We start from the raw sequence: 16,989 nt of genomic DNA on the forward strand, positions 1-16,989 counted from the left end.
ATGATTTGACGTTAATGGTTTTCTTTGCAGAATCACACATAAAGTAATTGCCTGTTATCATAATATATTTACCTGTAACGTTTTTGTGTCTATTCGGAATGAAGTAAATTAGAAGTTGGAGTTCATCATTTTTAATCATGGCAAAAGTGGTGAGCTGCATGTATTCATAATTTGTAAACCTTCTTTATTATAAACTGCTGTTTTCGTTTTGGCTTATTTTCAGTTTGCAATAATTTTGTTGAAAGTGGCTTGGAGTTTTGCCAATTTTTTTTATTTTCTGGTACATATTAGTTTTAAAATCAAACAAAAGGAAAAAAATTCAATGAAATCTTTTTTGCCTGAACACTTATTTTGGGTGCAAAATTTTGACATCCTGGCAAAAATCTTACCAACCGGCTGTTTTCGTTTAATTATCGTGGCAAAATGCAATCTTTTTAGCCCACTGGGAGATTGATTGACCTTGGTCCAGACCAAAGAAGCAAGTCGCCAAATTATGAAAATCATAATGTTCAGGCTCCTGTAAGTTTCGAATTTATTGTTTTTATCATTAGAAAAAAGTGATAGACTTTTACTTGCAAAACAGTAAACACATTTATTAATGTGCAATTAAATGGCTGCAATTTTGTGTCATAATTTTTTATGTTTTCCATGCAGCATCTAGTTCACTTAAAATACTGTTGGTGATATTTTATTTTTTTGCAAAATGCTGTTTGCTTCATTCTGCAATTTTACTCACAAACACAAAAGTTTTTGATTTAACAGTACATAATTTTTTTAAAACACCCAAAGTAGTAAGATTGTATTTCAAATGGTTTTAGACACAAGATGAAAGACTATTTTTTATTTGTCTCATTCCTGTTGTAATCTTACTATATAATCCATTAACATTGCTAAAACTACATGTTGTGTCTGTTAATAAAACTCTTTAAAGTCACACACTTTTATGCATTTAAATGTAATACAGACAGTTCTGGCTTCTTGCATTCTACTTAATGGCAAAAGCCTTATCAGTACACAGTGTAGTATTTCATCAGTTGAAAGATATGGCAATTTATTACATGCAAAGATTAGTAACTAGAAAGCTTTCTAAATAAAGTTGTGATCATTAGTTATAAAACCTATTGTGGGATCCGTTTAATCACACCTTTTAAGGTAAGGTAGGAGTTTTTTTAAGTAAGTCAAGAGTCATGATATTTTTGGCAACACTCATTATCCAGTTTTAAAAAAATCGGCAATAAAATGGCTGGAGTCAGAGTCAGTTTAACCTACATTGATTGGGAGTCCGAGTCAGACATTTGCATCTGACTCTACAACACTGACCATATGATTTAATGTGGTTTCTAATCGTAATCACATTTTTGCATTCAGTCGCATCCACCAGGCACGGTATGTGAAGGAGCTTTTGATTTCACCGGCGGAAACAAGGGAGATTTAAAATTTAAGAAGGGAGAAATTGTTACCATCACACAGGTGTGTACTCAAATATATATACTTTTCCACTAGAAGGGGGGACAATTTGTTAAATGGATAACCTGTTGGACATTTTTTTGTCATTTGCAATTCAGAATAGATTTTTTTTGCAATTCAGAATAGAAAACCTAATATGGGAAAAATTTCAATTTGCTGTACTCTGTGTTTAGTTAAAACTAAATAACAAAGCGCATACCTAAAGTTCTAATGTATCACACATTAAATACATGTTTTGGACTTAAACAAATTTCGACCTAAACAGAAAGTAATTTTTGACCTTATATGACTTTTTGACATCTCTATCGCCAGTGTTAAAAAAATCCCAATGTACATAACAATGGACTAAACCAGTTTATTGGACTCAAATATTTGCATTGTGCTTCGCATGCACTGTACTCCAAAAAGAAAAGAACCATACTGAAAGTAGTTTAATGAAAGCAACACCATTCTAGCAAAGCTATGCATTTCCTAACAAGCATAAAAACGATGTGTTTACGCATCCACAAATGCATAGGACAACGTCTGCAATTGTGACTCAGTGTGTTACCATCTACCCCCTCATAAAGGCTGCATATATGATGTTTTATCGAGCTTAGTGGGTGTCTACTGATCAGTCAGCATCAAAGTATTGTTCAGTAACTGTTACCTATACACCAGAGGAAGTAGTACTAGATAATTTATCTTGCCTTTTGGAATGCTAGTACGCAAATTTGATGTGCTGAATATGTTGACGTATAGTTAACTTTATAAGTTTTCTGTTTTGGTTTCTGAAGTTAATTGGTTGGTAAATGGTGATTTAAATAGACTATAAATGATGCTTTATTTAGTAGTGAATAGGTTGTCTTTCAGGAAAGGCATTGTTGTTGACTGTTTATTCAAAAATTGTTGGTTGAACTTTTTCCCCATATGTATACATTCATATATGTGCACATATAACATGATGATCTGGTTGTATTCTTGATTTCATTTTTCATTTAAGCATAAATTGACATTTGGACTTTAACTTTATAACAATAGATTTATAAAGTTTAAAACATTTGCTCTTCAGGACTATTTGTGCTTAAATATTTTGGTCTTCAAACTTGGCAAGAAATAACCTTTTTACAGTCATATTTTACTTCATGACTCAAAAATGGACCCTAATATTAGATAGTCATGTGATATATTGCAGCTAACTTTTCCTTGTTAAGTTATATGAATATATATTTTCAACATGTGTATTTTTTGCTAGCAGTCTACTACTTTTGTCAAAAATGAATCTGTATTAAAAAGTTGTGTTCGTTTTCTGTGACAGACGACACGCGACCCAAACTGGTACCAGGCCAAAAACTTGGTTGGTGATAAGGGAATGGTCCCAGCAAACTACCTAATAAAAAAGTAAGCATAGAGCACTGTTTATTTACTTTTATGAGTATCTATGGCTTTACATACAGTAATATTATTAAGTATGTTAAACATTATAAATGTTTCCAAATTTTTTATGTTCATTGTAAGTGGGCAAAATTTTTGTTGAATATTTTCTACTTTTAAAGCACTTTTCAAACTAGGTTTATAGAATCATCTCATATGTTGCTTATTGTTTTACAGATCTGACAACACTAACAATGTAAGTACTGTTAAGTCCAAAAATCCTCATTTGTAGTGATTAGAAATATAGCCATGTAATTTGGGAAAGGAATCACAAAATATATATATTATTTTGTGACTGTGTTATAAGCACTTTTTCTAAACACAACAAAAAATCACTATTAATAAGAGTTCCTTTTTGATGAAATGTGTTTAATTTTAGAATTAATACCAAACAGGTTCAAAAATTTGAATATTTTACCCTCTAGTTTATGTATTTAAGAAAGGTTTGGTGTAACATGTACCACTTTGACAATTATACCACAACAGTCCTAGCCTTTATATCACTGATTATGGCATGAGCATTTGCTAAAACATTTAAAAAACAAAGCATGTTGTTTTTTTACATCTATTTGGGTCGTTATTTTCATCATTTAACTAATGAAGATCTGTATTTATAGTGTTTCAAAGTCCTAACCAGCTGTACAAAATGTGTTAATTGTCATAACAATGCATCACTAAAAATATAGTTACTTGGAATTTTTGCTTAAGTTGAAACATAGTGTAGTGTGTTACTACCTACTTCTCTGCCTTGCTATTTCCTCATGACCCTTTTTTATAGATGCCACAACATCAGGAAGTCAAGCTTACTGCTATGCCGTAAGTACCAGTTCTATTTTTGCCTTCCTTGTGTAACACACATCTTAAGGTGTCACTTTTTGCAAGCCTTGTTGTAGTTGAAACATGACATTGAGAATTAAAATGACACACATTAAAATTTGATGAAGCCATGTACGATGTTCACAACGTGACTTTGAATAAAATTGCAAAATAAAATATGACATAGTTTAAATGTTGAACAGTATTAAATTTTGAACACCTTTTGAAATGTTTTTTCTGCTTTTTAAAACTTGTGTATATTTTTATGTTTTTCAACCTTTTAAAATACAAACCATTGCTGTACTATGAGTCAAATAAATCATGTCCAATGGTTAAACTTGCATTATGCATTTTTTTGATAAAATAAAATGCGACCGCACTACCTATGCAGCCAATGTCTTGTAACCAGCTGCACTTATAAGACCAAATAGGTAGAAACAGTGTGTACTGACTGCAGATTACTTATCTATTTTGCAATTGTGTTTTTCAGATGGTTTCATGGTAAAATCACTCGCCAACAAGCCGAACAACTGCTTCAACCTCGTATCAATGGACTTTTTCTTGTCCGAGAATCGACAAATTACCCGGGAGACTACACATTGTGTGTAGCGTACAGCACAGATGTTGAACATTATAGGATTATATACAAGGACAATAAACTGACCATAGACGACGAAGAATACTTTGAAAATCTCACTAAATTAGTTGAGGTAAGTTATTTAGATGCACTATGAAATCCTAAGGTGGAAAAAATATCAAAAAATCTGGTGTGTGGAAATTGTTCCTCCATCTTTGTGAGGGTGTAAATATGAAACTAAATTAATTTCAACATTTCCATTTCTTGTTTTTAACATAAAATACAGGTACACATTATAGTTTTTTTTACTAATTTCAACTTATTTAGTAGTATTTATACATATAAGTTTATACAAGTTTTGCCTCCTAATTTTATATTTTAATTAGATGTTTAAATTGACAATCAATTTCTTAACAAATAAGCTACAAACTGTGCACAACATTTTTACATATGACGGTCTCCCCAATGCATCTGGTGACAAGTCATTTTATAGCATTTTTAGTTATAAGTGATCGACCTTTATGAATCTGTTTCAGCATTATGAGCATGATGCAGATGGTTTAGTGTGCAAACTACGAAAACCGCTCCAGAAAAAAGGAGGCCTTGAATTTTCAGTGGACACAGATGACTTTAAAAAAGGTAAAACCAACTTTCCCTTAAAACTATTTGCATTAAATGTGCATAAATATTCTTTCCTTATATACTTTAGCATGGTGTTGATCTAAAAAGGTTCATTCCGATCTTTGTGAATAATGCACGAAGCTGGTATTAATTAAATGATGATCATTGACATGTTTGGTACCAGGATTTTCTTTAATTATTTATATCTGTACCAAAGGTCACTACAATTTTGCAATACACTGTACTGAGTTAAAATGGTGCTGCCACTTTTTGTACTTTTCTACTTCAAATCTCTTTAATGTTACAGCAGACCCTTTTAAGTTGTGATACTATTATACTTTGGATATCAACTTGTGCCAAACCTTCAATATTGACACTGTCTAGGTTGTTTAATGGTTTGTCAAACAAGCTGTTTTTTTTGCTGCAGTCATGCTTTCATTTCAAATGACCCTTTAACTTTCTTAAGGTAAAGACTTAAGATACATAAATGTAACATCTACTAACTTTTTCGAAACTGTTTTTTTTTTAAAGTTGTCTGGTGTGTTGAGGGTTTTGATCATAAGATGTTGATTAACCTAAACAAAGTCAAGCATAAATCTAAAATATCATTTTTGCATGTATATATTTGTTGTTATGCATAGCTCCAATCATACCCAACATAAGTATAACATACTTTTCAATGTTTCTGCCAAATTGCTGGCATTTCTTAACAGTCACTTTACAATTTTCACTTACCCACCATTTGGAGCTTTGCATGTACCATATTTGCATATTTGGGGCGTTCTAAGAAAAGCCAAATGTTATAACGAGGAAACTTTAGCCAGACAGCTGTGTTGTGTAAGATTTTTTGCGACACAGCATGACTAGTGTCTGTGTGACCAAATAATTATTGCTGGCTGATTGTGATTTCTCTATTCTTACTGTTAAATATCATTTCAAAAAAGCAATTGTTTTTTTACCATCTCAGCTCCCAAATTAACAAGAGATTTTTATTAAGAAAACATACCAAAAAAAGTCAATTGGCAATATTAACAATTTTGTGCTTTTGGTACATGTGTATGTTTGCATATTGGGATGTTGATTCTGATTACAGTATGGCTTGACGTCTGTAAATGAATCACATATCACCGGTTTGGTGATTTAGCACCCTGCTTACTAGAGTGGCAGTTTAGTCATTTAGCGTTTCTTACAAAATTTGTTGAAATCTTTTTGAAACAGTAGACTTTATTTGGGAATTAACATGTACAAAATATACACACTTTAAACTTGCTAATCACAAAACTTTTCCTGTAGAGACCAAGAGATTTTTTGCACTGCAGACTGGTTTTGAACCTAAAATTTAATCACGGACCTGCCTTTAATCCACTACAAATATTTTCCAATAAAATTGCTAAAATTAGTTTATGCCCAGCAAAATATTTTAAAGCATTTAACCTGAAAAAGTATACAGCCCGGTAACGAACTCCTCATGGATCGGCACTGGGTTGCGGCCTTGTCGTTACCAACCCCTGCTGTAGACACAAAGATTTATGTAAATAGAACTGGACCATTGCATTGATTGTACAGTTTAATAGAATAACATCCCTGGTTTAAGTTGTAAGTACTAAGTTATGGTTTGCATATGTAAAAATAATTATGAGTAACTTTTATTAATGTCTATCTTTGAAATGTGATAAATTTGTGATGCAAGCCACAACTCAACTTTGATTTGAACTATCAGAAATTGACATTTTGTGTCATAATTCCACAATTTTATGTGGCCAAGTCATATTCAATAGTTTCCTGAAGTGGTTCAACCGGCCAAATGATCGGTCAACTATCCGTGCATAAGCATAGGTTTTGTGGCAAATTACAAAAATATTCTAGGTTTAGGAGATTAAAGACTTTTAAATAGCTCGAAAACATAAGAACATGCCTCATGGACTGGAAAGTCAGCTTTACTAAGAACAATATTGCAATTGGAAAAGCTTAACATGTTGAATGTTTAAATTGTAGAACAAGTACATTTTATGCAACCTTTATGGAAGTTTTGCTTGTTGCTTGTTGTATTTGTGATAAAACTGACTCTTTTGCTGTTTAATTTTACAATTTTTAATGTGGATTTTAATTAGTGATCCACTGAACCAGCCAAATTAAGGTTTGTTTTCAGGCAAAACAGTGGTATATACAACATGATGGCTGCACTGCATTACTATCTAACTTTTCATGGGTTTTATTTTCATGCCTGTTGCTCTACCAATCTTTTGTCTGGAATGGACAAAATGTTAAAGATTTTGTTGTACAGATTTAGGCGTAAAATACATGTTTAATGCTACAAACTGTGCCAAAAAAGATTCCGTTTAGGACAGTACTCTACATATTATACAGTCAAAACTAAATCTTCTTAAAAATCACTAATTTGGCATAATATATTTGGCAAACAGAAACTTAGGGACATTTTTAATATGTACCTGTTTTATTTATTGTATTCTATACACTGCTATTCCTTTACGAATGACAGCACCAAAATAAATAAAACTGTAATTTTTGCAGCTGGATGGACAATTAATTTCAAGGACCTCAAACTTGGTGCAATTCTCGGCAAAGGTGATTTTGGTGATGTTTATGAGGGAACGTTTCGAGATCAAAAAGTGGCAGTGAAATCAGTGAAGGACAGATCAAAAGCGGCTCAGTCTTTTCTTGCCGAGGCATCAGTTATGACGTAAGAAATTTGTGGCATCTGTGTATGAAAATTTTTCTGCTGACAATTTTCGCTCTTGTGTACGTGAACACAGACTCTAGAGTCTAGTATATTGTTTGTCAAGAAACTATTTCACATAAAAGTTAGTCACAAGAAAATGCTTAGTTTGTTTTGTCCAGATTCTTGTCAAATAATTAAAATTTTAGGGTTTTCAGTTTTTAACCTACGCATTTTGTAAAAACCTCTCAAATAAAACTACTTTAATTAAGGAAAAAAATGGAGCTAAAAAGGAGCTAAAAAGGTCCAAATGGAGCTAAAAAGCGACATGGTTTATTGTTTAAATGTTTCAGCAAATGCTCATGCCTTTATTTTCACCATTAAACTTATGATGGATTCATATATAGCGCTCCAAAGCTAACTTGCTTCAAATGTTCCATACTGTTAAAATGACAAAAAATTTGCACTTAAAATACAAAGTTTTTAACTCTACTTTGTACATTTTAAACATATATACAGAAAACACGATTTAGACATCTAGTGGTGACCACATTATGATTGTCGGTCCTGAAGTATTTCCATTTCATCTTTAGATCTTTAAACCACAAAAACCTAATTCAACTTCTTGGAGTTGTGATACCGGAAGCGTTGTCTAATGACCCAATCTACGTTGTGTTGGAATTTATGACTAAAGGTGCATTGCTGGAGTATTTGAGATCCAGAGGTCGTTCGATGGTCTCCAGTGCTGATCTTCTCAAGTTTGCCAAGTAAGCAGATTTACCATGACAGTGCATTTTTGTAGATTTAACCATTCTAGTTTAACCAGATATTTGAAAAAAATTAAGGTTATCATTTTAAGGTTATTTTCAATAAGACCTTAACCTTAACACTGATTTCAACTGTTGTTAATAATCAACTTTAAAACAGAATGTTATGCCTTTTTAACAAGAAAGTAAAATAAATTAAGTGTGGACAGTTTGGGAAGCTCGTTTCTCCGCAAGGACATTTAATGTATAAAGTTATTAATTTACTAAATTGGAACTGGTTCTTTTCTGTCTTTACCTGAAACTCAATAGTGACATTGGATAGGTAAACAATAGTATGTGCCAACGTGACATGCCAATATTGACTTGCTCAGCCAAATTAATGGGATAATAAACACACTAAATAAACTTTCACTTTTAATTGAAGTCACCAAGATTATTGAAGTCTGTATTTTGTCCAGATTTTAAATTTACTGGTAGCATAATACATAGGTAAAATGTATTACAGGGATAATACCTAACATGCAGAATGTGTTTAATAAACTTGTGCACGTAGACACTTGCTACCAAAAAAGGTAGATAAACTACCCTTCACCTTCCTGTGCCTATTTATCTTAGTATAAAAGTAAGGTTGACTGTGCCTTTCAAGTAACCTATGTAGTGTTATGAAGCTGTTTCCTGATGACATAAAAAGCTTTATAGTGTTTCCCCAACTATTTAAGATATTCTTCAAATTATATGAAAATAATGTTTACTTCTTTTTTTATGTATCAAGATGATGTTACTATGGGACATGAAATTGTTTATTGTGTCAAACAGAAACAGAATTAAACTGTAAATTTGTAATTACATGACAATAAAAATGCAATAAAAATGAGGACACAACTTTTTTAAAGTTAGGTTAATGCTTTTTAATAATTTGTCCTTACGAATATAAAAATAACCATAACATTTGTTTACCGTAAATCCGCACAAACACGCATGTGGGGACCCATTCGCTTTTGTTTGCAAAAACAATCATATGTGTAGATTAAATAATGTGTATAGTAAATTGGTAAATAGGATATAGAATATATAAAATGTAAGTATATTAAAAACGCCACCTTTCTGGTTTAAGAATTATATATATTGTTTGTTTTAGAATGTTAACTTTACATGGCCAATTTTGCAGAGACATTGCCTCAGGTATGGAATATGTGGAGCAAAAAAAACTGGTGCATCGTGATCTGGCGGCTCGAAACATCCTTATCTCGGAAGATGGCACCGCTAAGGTCTCAGATTTTGGATTAGCTCGAGATGAATCTTTTAACCAACAAGGTGGAAAATTTCCAGTCAAATGGACAGCTCCTGAAGCACTGAAAGAAAGTGTAAGTTGCCAAATAATTGAATGGTTAAAACTAGTGATGTACCTAATCGGCGAAATTTCGATTCGGCCGAAACCGAATATTCGGCACTTTTGCCGAATAAATTCGGCCGAATCAGCCGAATCTTTGTGACGTCACGCGAAGTCGTACCCAACGTGTTTGGCATGAAAACATTTTATGTACCAAGCTATTAGTGCAGAATGGTTGTGTTTCGTACTTATTTTAGTTCTGTAGGGTTTAACATTGCTTCAAGCATGATTGCCAACCTGACAATGAATTACGGATTTTTTGTCAGCAGTGGAAAAAAACGATAATGTGGTAAAAAATATGATAATTGTCGCGATTTTCGTTGGTACTAAGCATGAAAGACATGTTTAACGCCTGAAATTTGTGTTCGTAAAAGATTCGTTTTCGGCCGAATCGCAACAAATTATTCGGCCGAAACCGAATCTTTGTGAAATCGGCCGATTCGGCCGAATAAATTCGGCAAACCGAATATTCGGTACATCTCTAGTTAAAACAGCTTACTATAGCTTAACCATTACACTATTTTGGGTGAATTACAGTGTTTATGTGTTATTTGTTGAATACCTTGGGATGGCTTTGCCAGTAAGCCCGTCTAGTTCAGTTGATCAAACTTCAGCGGTAGATAGACTCTTATCGTCGTGGGTTCAAATCCCATTGCAGGCTATGTTTTTCTTCAATATCAGAACTTATATATATAAGTTACCAGAGTTGTAAGTCAGGTCGGACCTCTCGGGCTAGGTGGGGCTTAGGTTTCTTCAAAAAATGGGCTTGATTTTGGCCTGACTTTACACTCTGTGTCAGTGATTTTTTTCGAATAAATTTAACTAGCTAAGTAGCCAGTTGCTGGACTTGACCTAATGTCAAACCTAAAACACCTTGTTCAGGACCATTTTTCTATTGTGTTTGTTGTCTTTGTCTTTCTTAGGCTTCATTGTTTAGGCCCGTCAATCAAACTTTCGGGCCTAAACGGGCTTCTTGAAACGAATCGGGTTCGAGCCGGGTTTCGGGCTCCAATTTTAGGCCCGTTTACAACTCTGGTACATACAACACATGCTTTGCCCTAGTGAAAAATGCTGGTGGAAATTATCCATTAAAACCTTTCATTTTTGTTTCGCAGAAATTCACCAATAAATCTGACGTGTGGAGTTACGGCATCACTTTATGGGAGATGTGGTCGTTTGGACGAGTTCCTTACCCCAAAGTTGTAAGTTTACTTTCCTAAACGTTTTCAGGAGGCTGAAAAAGCTAGACCAGTGGTTCTCAACTATAGGACCCAAGGGTGTAGGCTTACTATAAATACCCACCAAAAAGCAGTGAGCCATTTTCTTATGTAATGAATGTGCAAATGATTTAATTTCCTAATTTAATCGACTATTTCCACACTATTTGTCCATATTGAGGTTTATTTTTAGCAAAAAAAATATCCAGATAGATCATGGACTTTACAATTTAGTTGAGTTTGCTACATACATTTTTAGTAGGGGGCCATAGGTCTTACGAAATTACTTATTGGGGGCCACGAGGCCCAGAAGCAACTTTTAGGGGCCACGGTGAATAAAAGGTTGAGAACCACTGAGCTAGACAGTAAGAAAGAATACAAAGGGAAACCGGTGTTCTGCTCCAAAAGCAATAAAAGATCAACCGAACCTAACAGTTTAACTTGTTTGATTACCGACAAAAGCCGTTACAGTGCACTGCAAATGACTTGTTCTATTCACGAGTTGTAGTAATTATGGGTCCTTCCCTGAAGGGGACACATATTGATTTTACTCAAAATGTTTTGTTTTTTTTCTTCTACCCAAAGTTTGTCCGACTCGTTTTTCCATCAAATCCTTGATGGATTTGGATGAAATTTACACAGATGGTAGATGTAGTTATGCAGATGTGCATCCCACTTTGTTTTTGTTGATAACCCCAGTATTTATCTTGCTAGCCCCCTAAAATAGGTGTTTTCCCCCGAAGTTTTTCCGACTCTTTTTTCTATCAAATGTTTGATGGATTCGGCTGAAATTTACACAGATGGTAGATGTAGTTATGTAGATGTGCATCCCACTTTGTTTTTGTTGATAACCCCAGTATTTACCCTGCTAGCCCCCTAAAATGTTTTTTTCCCCCCGAAGTTTGTCTGACTCGTTTTGCCATCAAATGCTTGATGGATGTGGCTGAAACTTATACAGATGGTAGATATAGTTATGTAGATGTGCAACCCACTTTGTTTGTCTGGATAACCCTAGTATTTACCCCGCTATCCCCCTAAAAGGGGTGAGTTTGTAAACGATGTCAGAATTGGCTAAAATTTGGATAGCTTGTAAAGTATGCCAATTATCGTTATTGCGCCATTGCAGTTCGGGGGTTGTTAACAGCCCTTTGACGTCAGAAACATTAATGGTTGTTGCTCAAAACACCTCTAGTGGTTGAAATGTTAAACGTTGGCAGATTGGACTGAAATTTTGCAGTACTATTGATTGAGTCATTGTGGTTTCCTACTTTTAAGTTTGTGTGTGTTGAACCTCAATTAGTTATCCTACTAGCCCCCTAAAATGAGTTTTTTAATTTAAATAGTTTTTACTCCATATAGCATATTTAGATATGCACAGTACCAATCACTGTGTTTGTCTTCACAATACCAAACTTACTCATTGTTATCTATTGAATTGCATTATTTTCAACTTTGCGTGTGTGGGGACCCATGAGTTTTTGCCTGCAGAAACAACCAAGGTTATAAAAGACGATGGCTAATATGGGACCCAATACAAAATAAGCATAGGAAATATATTTATGTTTTAAAATAGATCATAGTGTATGTGCAAGGGCAATATGTGCTAAGCCACCCTTCTAGTTTTGGTTTTGTCCAGGTGGTCCAATATATTAAAAACAGTGACCTGCTTTCAAAATCACATAAATTGTCATCCTTTCTCGTCCAAAGCTAGTGTGATATTGAAATCAACCAGTACTTTCAAAATTGCATTTTTGTTGATTATTTTTTTGATAATAAATAAGTTTGTTATGAAATATGAGCATTATTATCGGACACATGAAAAGCTAAACAAATATTACTCAATTATGTTTAAACAAATTCAGATTGAGTTGCGCACTAAATAATGTCGTAATAAAGCTAAGTCGCAACTTTAGCCTGTCTGACAACACATAAGCACTTGTTGCTAGGTTTTTACAACACAGTTTCAAAGACCACCAAACAAGTTACCAGTACAAAGTGTAAATACAAGGTTTATAACTAACTAATACGTCTACATCATTGTTTTTCAATCTCTATTCTCTCGTGTTTCTGCTTTGCAACTTTTGATGGTAAAATTTGCGCCCATTTTTTTTAGTAGGGCCCTGATGTAAAATACCCAATCGAAATTTTGCTCAACTTAGAAAACTTATGTGAACACTCAAGTGTGTCCGATTTAAATCTTGGCTGAGAACCACTGATCTACGTACTATTCAACGGTTTTTAGGATAATTTTGCTGTTTATATAAGTGGATTATAATATAGCCACACAAAACTTGTAATGTTTTTACAACTTTTCTCGTATTTCGTATGTTCAAACGGGTTAAAATTGGCCCGTTGCAAAACTATTTAGGTATTATTTTAAAGTACAAAAAAAAATTCTGTATCAGTCGTATTTAAAAACTTGCACCGAATTTGCAGTTGTTCGCTATTTGAGATTTGTAAACGCGTCTAAAAATGGGCCCGAAACCGAAAGTCCAAGTCCGAAACCTGACACTTTTTAAAGAAACTCAGGCCGGAAAGTAGTGAAAATGCGGTGAAAATGCGGTAAAAAGGGCCAGTGTAAAGTCAGGCCCGAACCAAACCCTTTTGGTTGAAACTTAAATCCCGAAGCATGACCCACCCAAAAAGCCTGGCCTGAATTACAATTTTGGCTTTTGTACATGATCAAAGAGTTTCATATTTTGTTGATTGTTACGTTGTATAATAAATATAAAAGCAAGTTGTTAGGTGAGCTAGTGTGTTGCTTTTCAATAGTTTTAAAAATAACTCTAATTGTCCAAAAATCTGTCACACGTTTCGGTTTCATGTTTCGTTTTTCAATCAAAAATTTCATTTGCCTGTTTATAGAAATGGTTGAGAAAAAGAAATAACGTGCCACTGGAAATAAATTTTATTCGTTTATATTTTATTTCTTCCACTACGAAAACAAGGTTTATTACAGCGCTCGTATATATCGATTCAGAAATCAATGTTTAGTCTTGTAGGCGCAAAACGGCAGCTTAAACAACCTTGATTGATTTAGTCTGGCATAAAACACCGAAAACCGACGAATTTACCGTTTCTCTGCTCCTACTAAAACTGCCGAAATACAAAATTTTTCGAAATTCTCATCATGAAGTTTAAGGGTCCGCATATGTTCACTAAATCCGTGCACAAAAAGGCACCTTTGCATTCGTTTTTTACTTGCCACACAGTAACAACTGTATTGATCGCTGCTCTACAAGTTAATGTTTTTTCTTGCACTTTACAGGGATTAAAAACTCGAAATTTTTTAAAAGCAAATTATTTGTCACCTAAATGTGATGTTTATGTTAATGCGTTTAGAAAATAAAACGCATTTGCTCTTAAACATGCGCTATTAGTCGCATTTTGCAAAAAAATATGAATTGGGGCCACTGTGAATAGAAAAGTTAATGCAATATTGCAAAAATGTACCGAAGTAAAAAGCTGTGCATAATCATAACAATACACAAAACCGGTCACACCTATTTCTATGCACGTATACAGTGTATGAATATTTGAGTATTTGTGATATTCATAAAAATGAAAGTGTTTTTGGCTTCTGTCATTGCCATCGTAAACCCCGGTTTTGTGTATATTTTTAAACCGAAAACGCCCTGCTTACGTCAGTGCTTGTTGACGTAACAGTTACATGACGTTGCAATTGAACGGTAATAAATTTACAAAATACCAGAACGTACTAAAATTTGGTCAAAATCGGAACTGGCAGCGATTGTAGGTACAATTTTAAAAACTTTCAACCAATCCCGAATTTAAAAAAATACGTACTGCATCTTTTTTACAATCGAGTCCAGAAATTTTTTTTTTTTCACAGCCATTAAAAGACATCCTTATTATTACGCAGATTTTGAATCAAACGTTATTTTCCTATTAATCAGCCTAAAAAACAGGCTGCAATTTTTACAATCGATTTCCAAAATTGTTTGTTTTTAACAGCCAGTGAAAGACATCTTTAAAGTTATGCAGATTTTTTAACAAATGGCATTTTCATTTATTCTTCACAGCCACTGAAGGACATCCTTAACAAAGTGATGGCCGGTTACCGCATGGACTGTCCCGAACGTTGTGAGCAATCCGTGTACGGCCTGATGCTTAAGTGTTGGTCCAAAGACCCCAACGACCGTCCGACCTTCGCTCAAATCAACAAACAGTTGCAGAGCATGAAACTCACGTGATCAACTCGTGATGACGTCACTATCCCCACTGTCCTCTGGCGCCCTTGCGTGGCCGGTTTGTGACAGTTTCAGCGCTTAGAACTTGGGTTGAATTTTGAAACGCGGCGCTCTTTTTTATGTTATATCGCTGAAAAATGAAATTTTGAGATTATTTTGACAAAGTCGCGTACGTGCAAGCAGTTAAAACCAAAACATAGCTGCCAAAGAGCTTGGATTGTGTGAATAGGTGAATTTACAAAATATCCTAATGAAAATAATACCTATATGTATTCACATAATACAAGTTTTTTAGCAGATATGCTTGTAATTATAAAATCTTTTAGACAAGACCTATAACGAATCTAATTCCCATTTTTTGCCTTTCATGTGCTATAATCAATCTTAAAAACCACTTTTCGTTAAATATTGGCTTTCCTTATCAAGGATGATTTAGCTTTGCCGTGCGTAGATTAGATATCAGTTGTATACAATGGGGTCGTGCTGCTTGTATTTTTGTGAATGTACGTCCACGCAGCCACCTGTCATGTTGAAGTTTCACCCGCTGATGCAATACCTGCAGCTTTTCAGAGGACATTTATTGTATATTGGTCTTATAGGCTGGGCCTGACCGTTATTCTGCATCGAATAGTCTTGCGTAACTTGCGCCGTGATCGTGTATTAGTCTTTTTCTATGCGCTCTTTCTTTATTACCAATTCTATCGTCAACAATTACAGATGCTGGAATTTAGGTAAAAAAAAATTTGATACGGCGTGTATTTTGATGGACGATATTTAGAATATTTATTTTGACACGCCGAATGCATCATCAACTGTCCTGAAATGGTTGGTTGGTTTCGTATTGTCGCTAGATGTCGCCATAGATCGGTAATTTGCAATTCTTGTCAATCATTCTTTCCGATTCTGCCCTTATTCGATTTTTCGCCTCACCTAATTATTACGTCATCAAGTGAGCTTTGTGCGTCACTGACAGTCAGGTGACCGAACACATTGACGAAACTTTCAACCTAATTACCATATGATGTGTGAATGCAATGCCAGCACTAAACATTATCATTTATTGACGTGCGTGCTAAATGCTATTGGTTTCGCGTATTTTCCGTCTTTAAAAGGGCAATAGTGTCTTAAATATTTGGTAATTCTCCATTTTTATGTTCCATAAGCTGTTACAGCCCACTATTATAGTTCTATACCAATTTCTTTATTTTCGTAACTGTGTTTGTGGGCATATAGATTTGCGAGTAGAATTTATGGACAATACTGTCTGCAATCTTAGCACTGGCATTCAGATAAAAAATGTCAATTGTTTTTGAAATATTGCCAACTTTTAGCTAGCCATATTTTGTTTAAAAAAAACAAGAAAAAATCAAACATTTATTTGTGATCCTGGGTAAATTCGAACACAATACGACTACAAATGAAGAATTTACCAAACAATAGTTTTCGCTTGGATAAGCCCAATTGTTTATCAATACATACAAAGCCCGCATTTCCATAAAAGTCGCGTAACAAAACTATGATTAAGTGCTTGTCGTGCATAGCTTATCATCTACTTATCGTCATCCACCAAATAGCCACTGAATAACCAATCGACAATCCCGTCATTGTATTTAATCGCTTCTTTTCTCGATTTTTTCTCGCGCATATTCGTTCATGTATGATCTATTCTTATCATTATCGCATCTCGCGTATTTTTGCCCTCTCTCTTTTTTGTATCGTCGTAGTGAAAATGTCTGGCAATGGTAATAACAGCAGCTCTCTTCTAGGTATTTATGCATTTGGTCAGAATTCGTTTGCTAAAAAAATTGGCTGACAAACAGGGTAGCCTAGGCT

At 34.1% G+C, this 16,989-nt stretch overlaps 1 protein-coding gene across 1 annotated transcript; it reads left to right on the top strand.

Moving 5' to 3' along the window:
* On the top strand, positions 1 to 16,925 carry LOC145215489 (tyrosine-protein kinase CSK-like). Its single transcript, XM_080084193.1, has 13 exons — positions 1 to 149; positions 439 to 519; positions 1,369 to 1,470; positions 2,765 to 2,847; positions 3,058 to 3,076; positions 3,659 to 3,696; positions 4,187 to 4,406; positions 4,810 to 4,912; positions 7,427 to 7,595; positions 8,165 to 8,338; positions 9,507 to 9,702; positions 10,844 to 10,930; positions 14,989 to 16,925. The coding sequence occupies exons 1-13, from the start codon at positions 138 to 140 to the stop codon at positions 15,157 to 15,159; spliced, it is 1,455 nt and encodes a 484-aa protein (XP_079940319.1). The 5' UTR covers positions 1 to 137; the 3' UTR covers positions 15,160 to 16,925.
* The last annotated feature ends 64 nt before the right edge of the window (positions 16,926 to 16,989 follow it).

Source organism: Phallusia mammillata, chromosome 2 (assembly GCF_965637545.1).
Source record: "Phallusia mammillata chromosome 2, kaPhaMamm4.hap1.1, whole genome shotgun sequence".
NCBI classification, from domain to species: domain Eukaryota; kingdom Metazoa; phylum Chordata; class Ascidiacea; order Phlebobranchia; family Ascidiidae; genus Phallusia; species Phallusia mammillata.

Excerpts from the sequence above, each read along its gene's own strand:
- LOC145215489 (XM_080084193.1), top strand. Across the intron at positions 520-1,368 it reads ATCATAATGTTCAGGCTCCT|TCGCATCCACCAGGCACGGT; the intron begins GTAAGTTTCGAA and ends TTTTGCATTCAG. Across the intron at positions 4,913-7,426 it reads CACAGATGACTTTAAAAAAG|CTGGATGGACAATTAATTTC; the intron begins GTAAAACCAACT and ends TAATTTTTGCAG.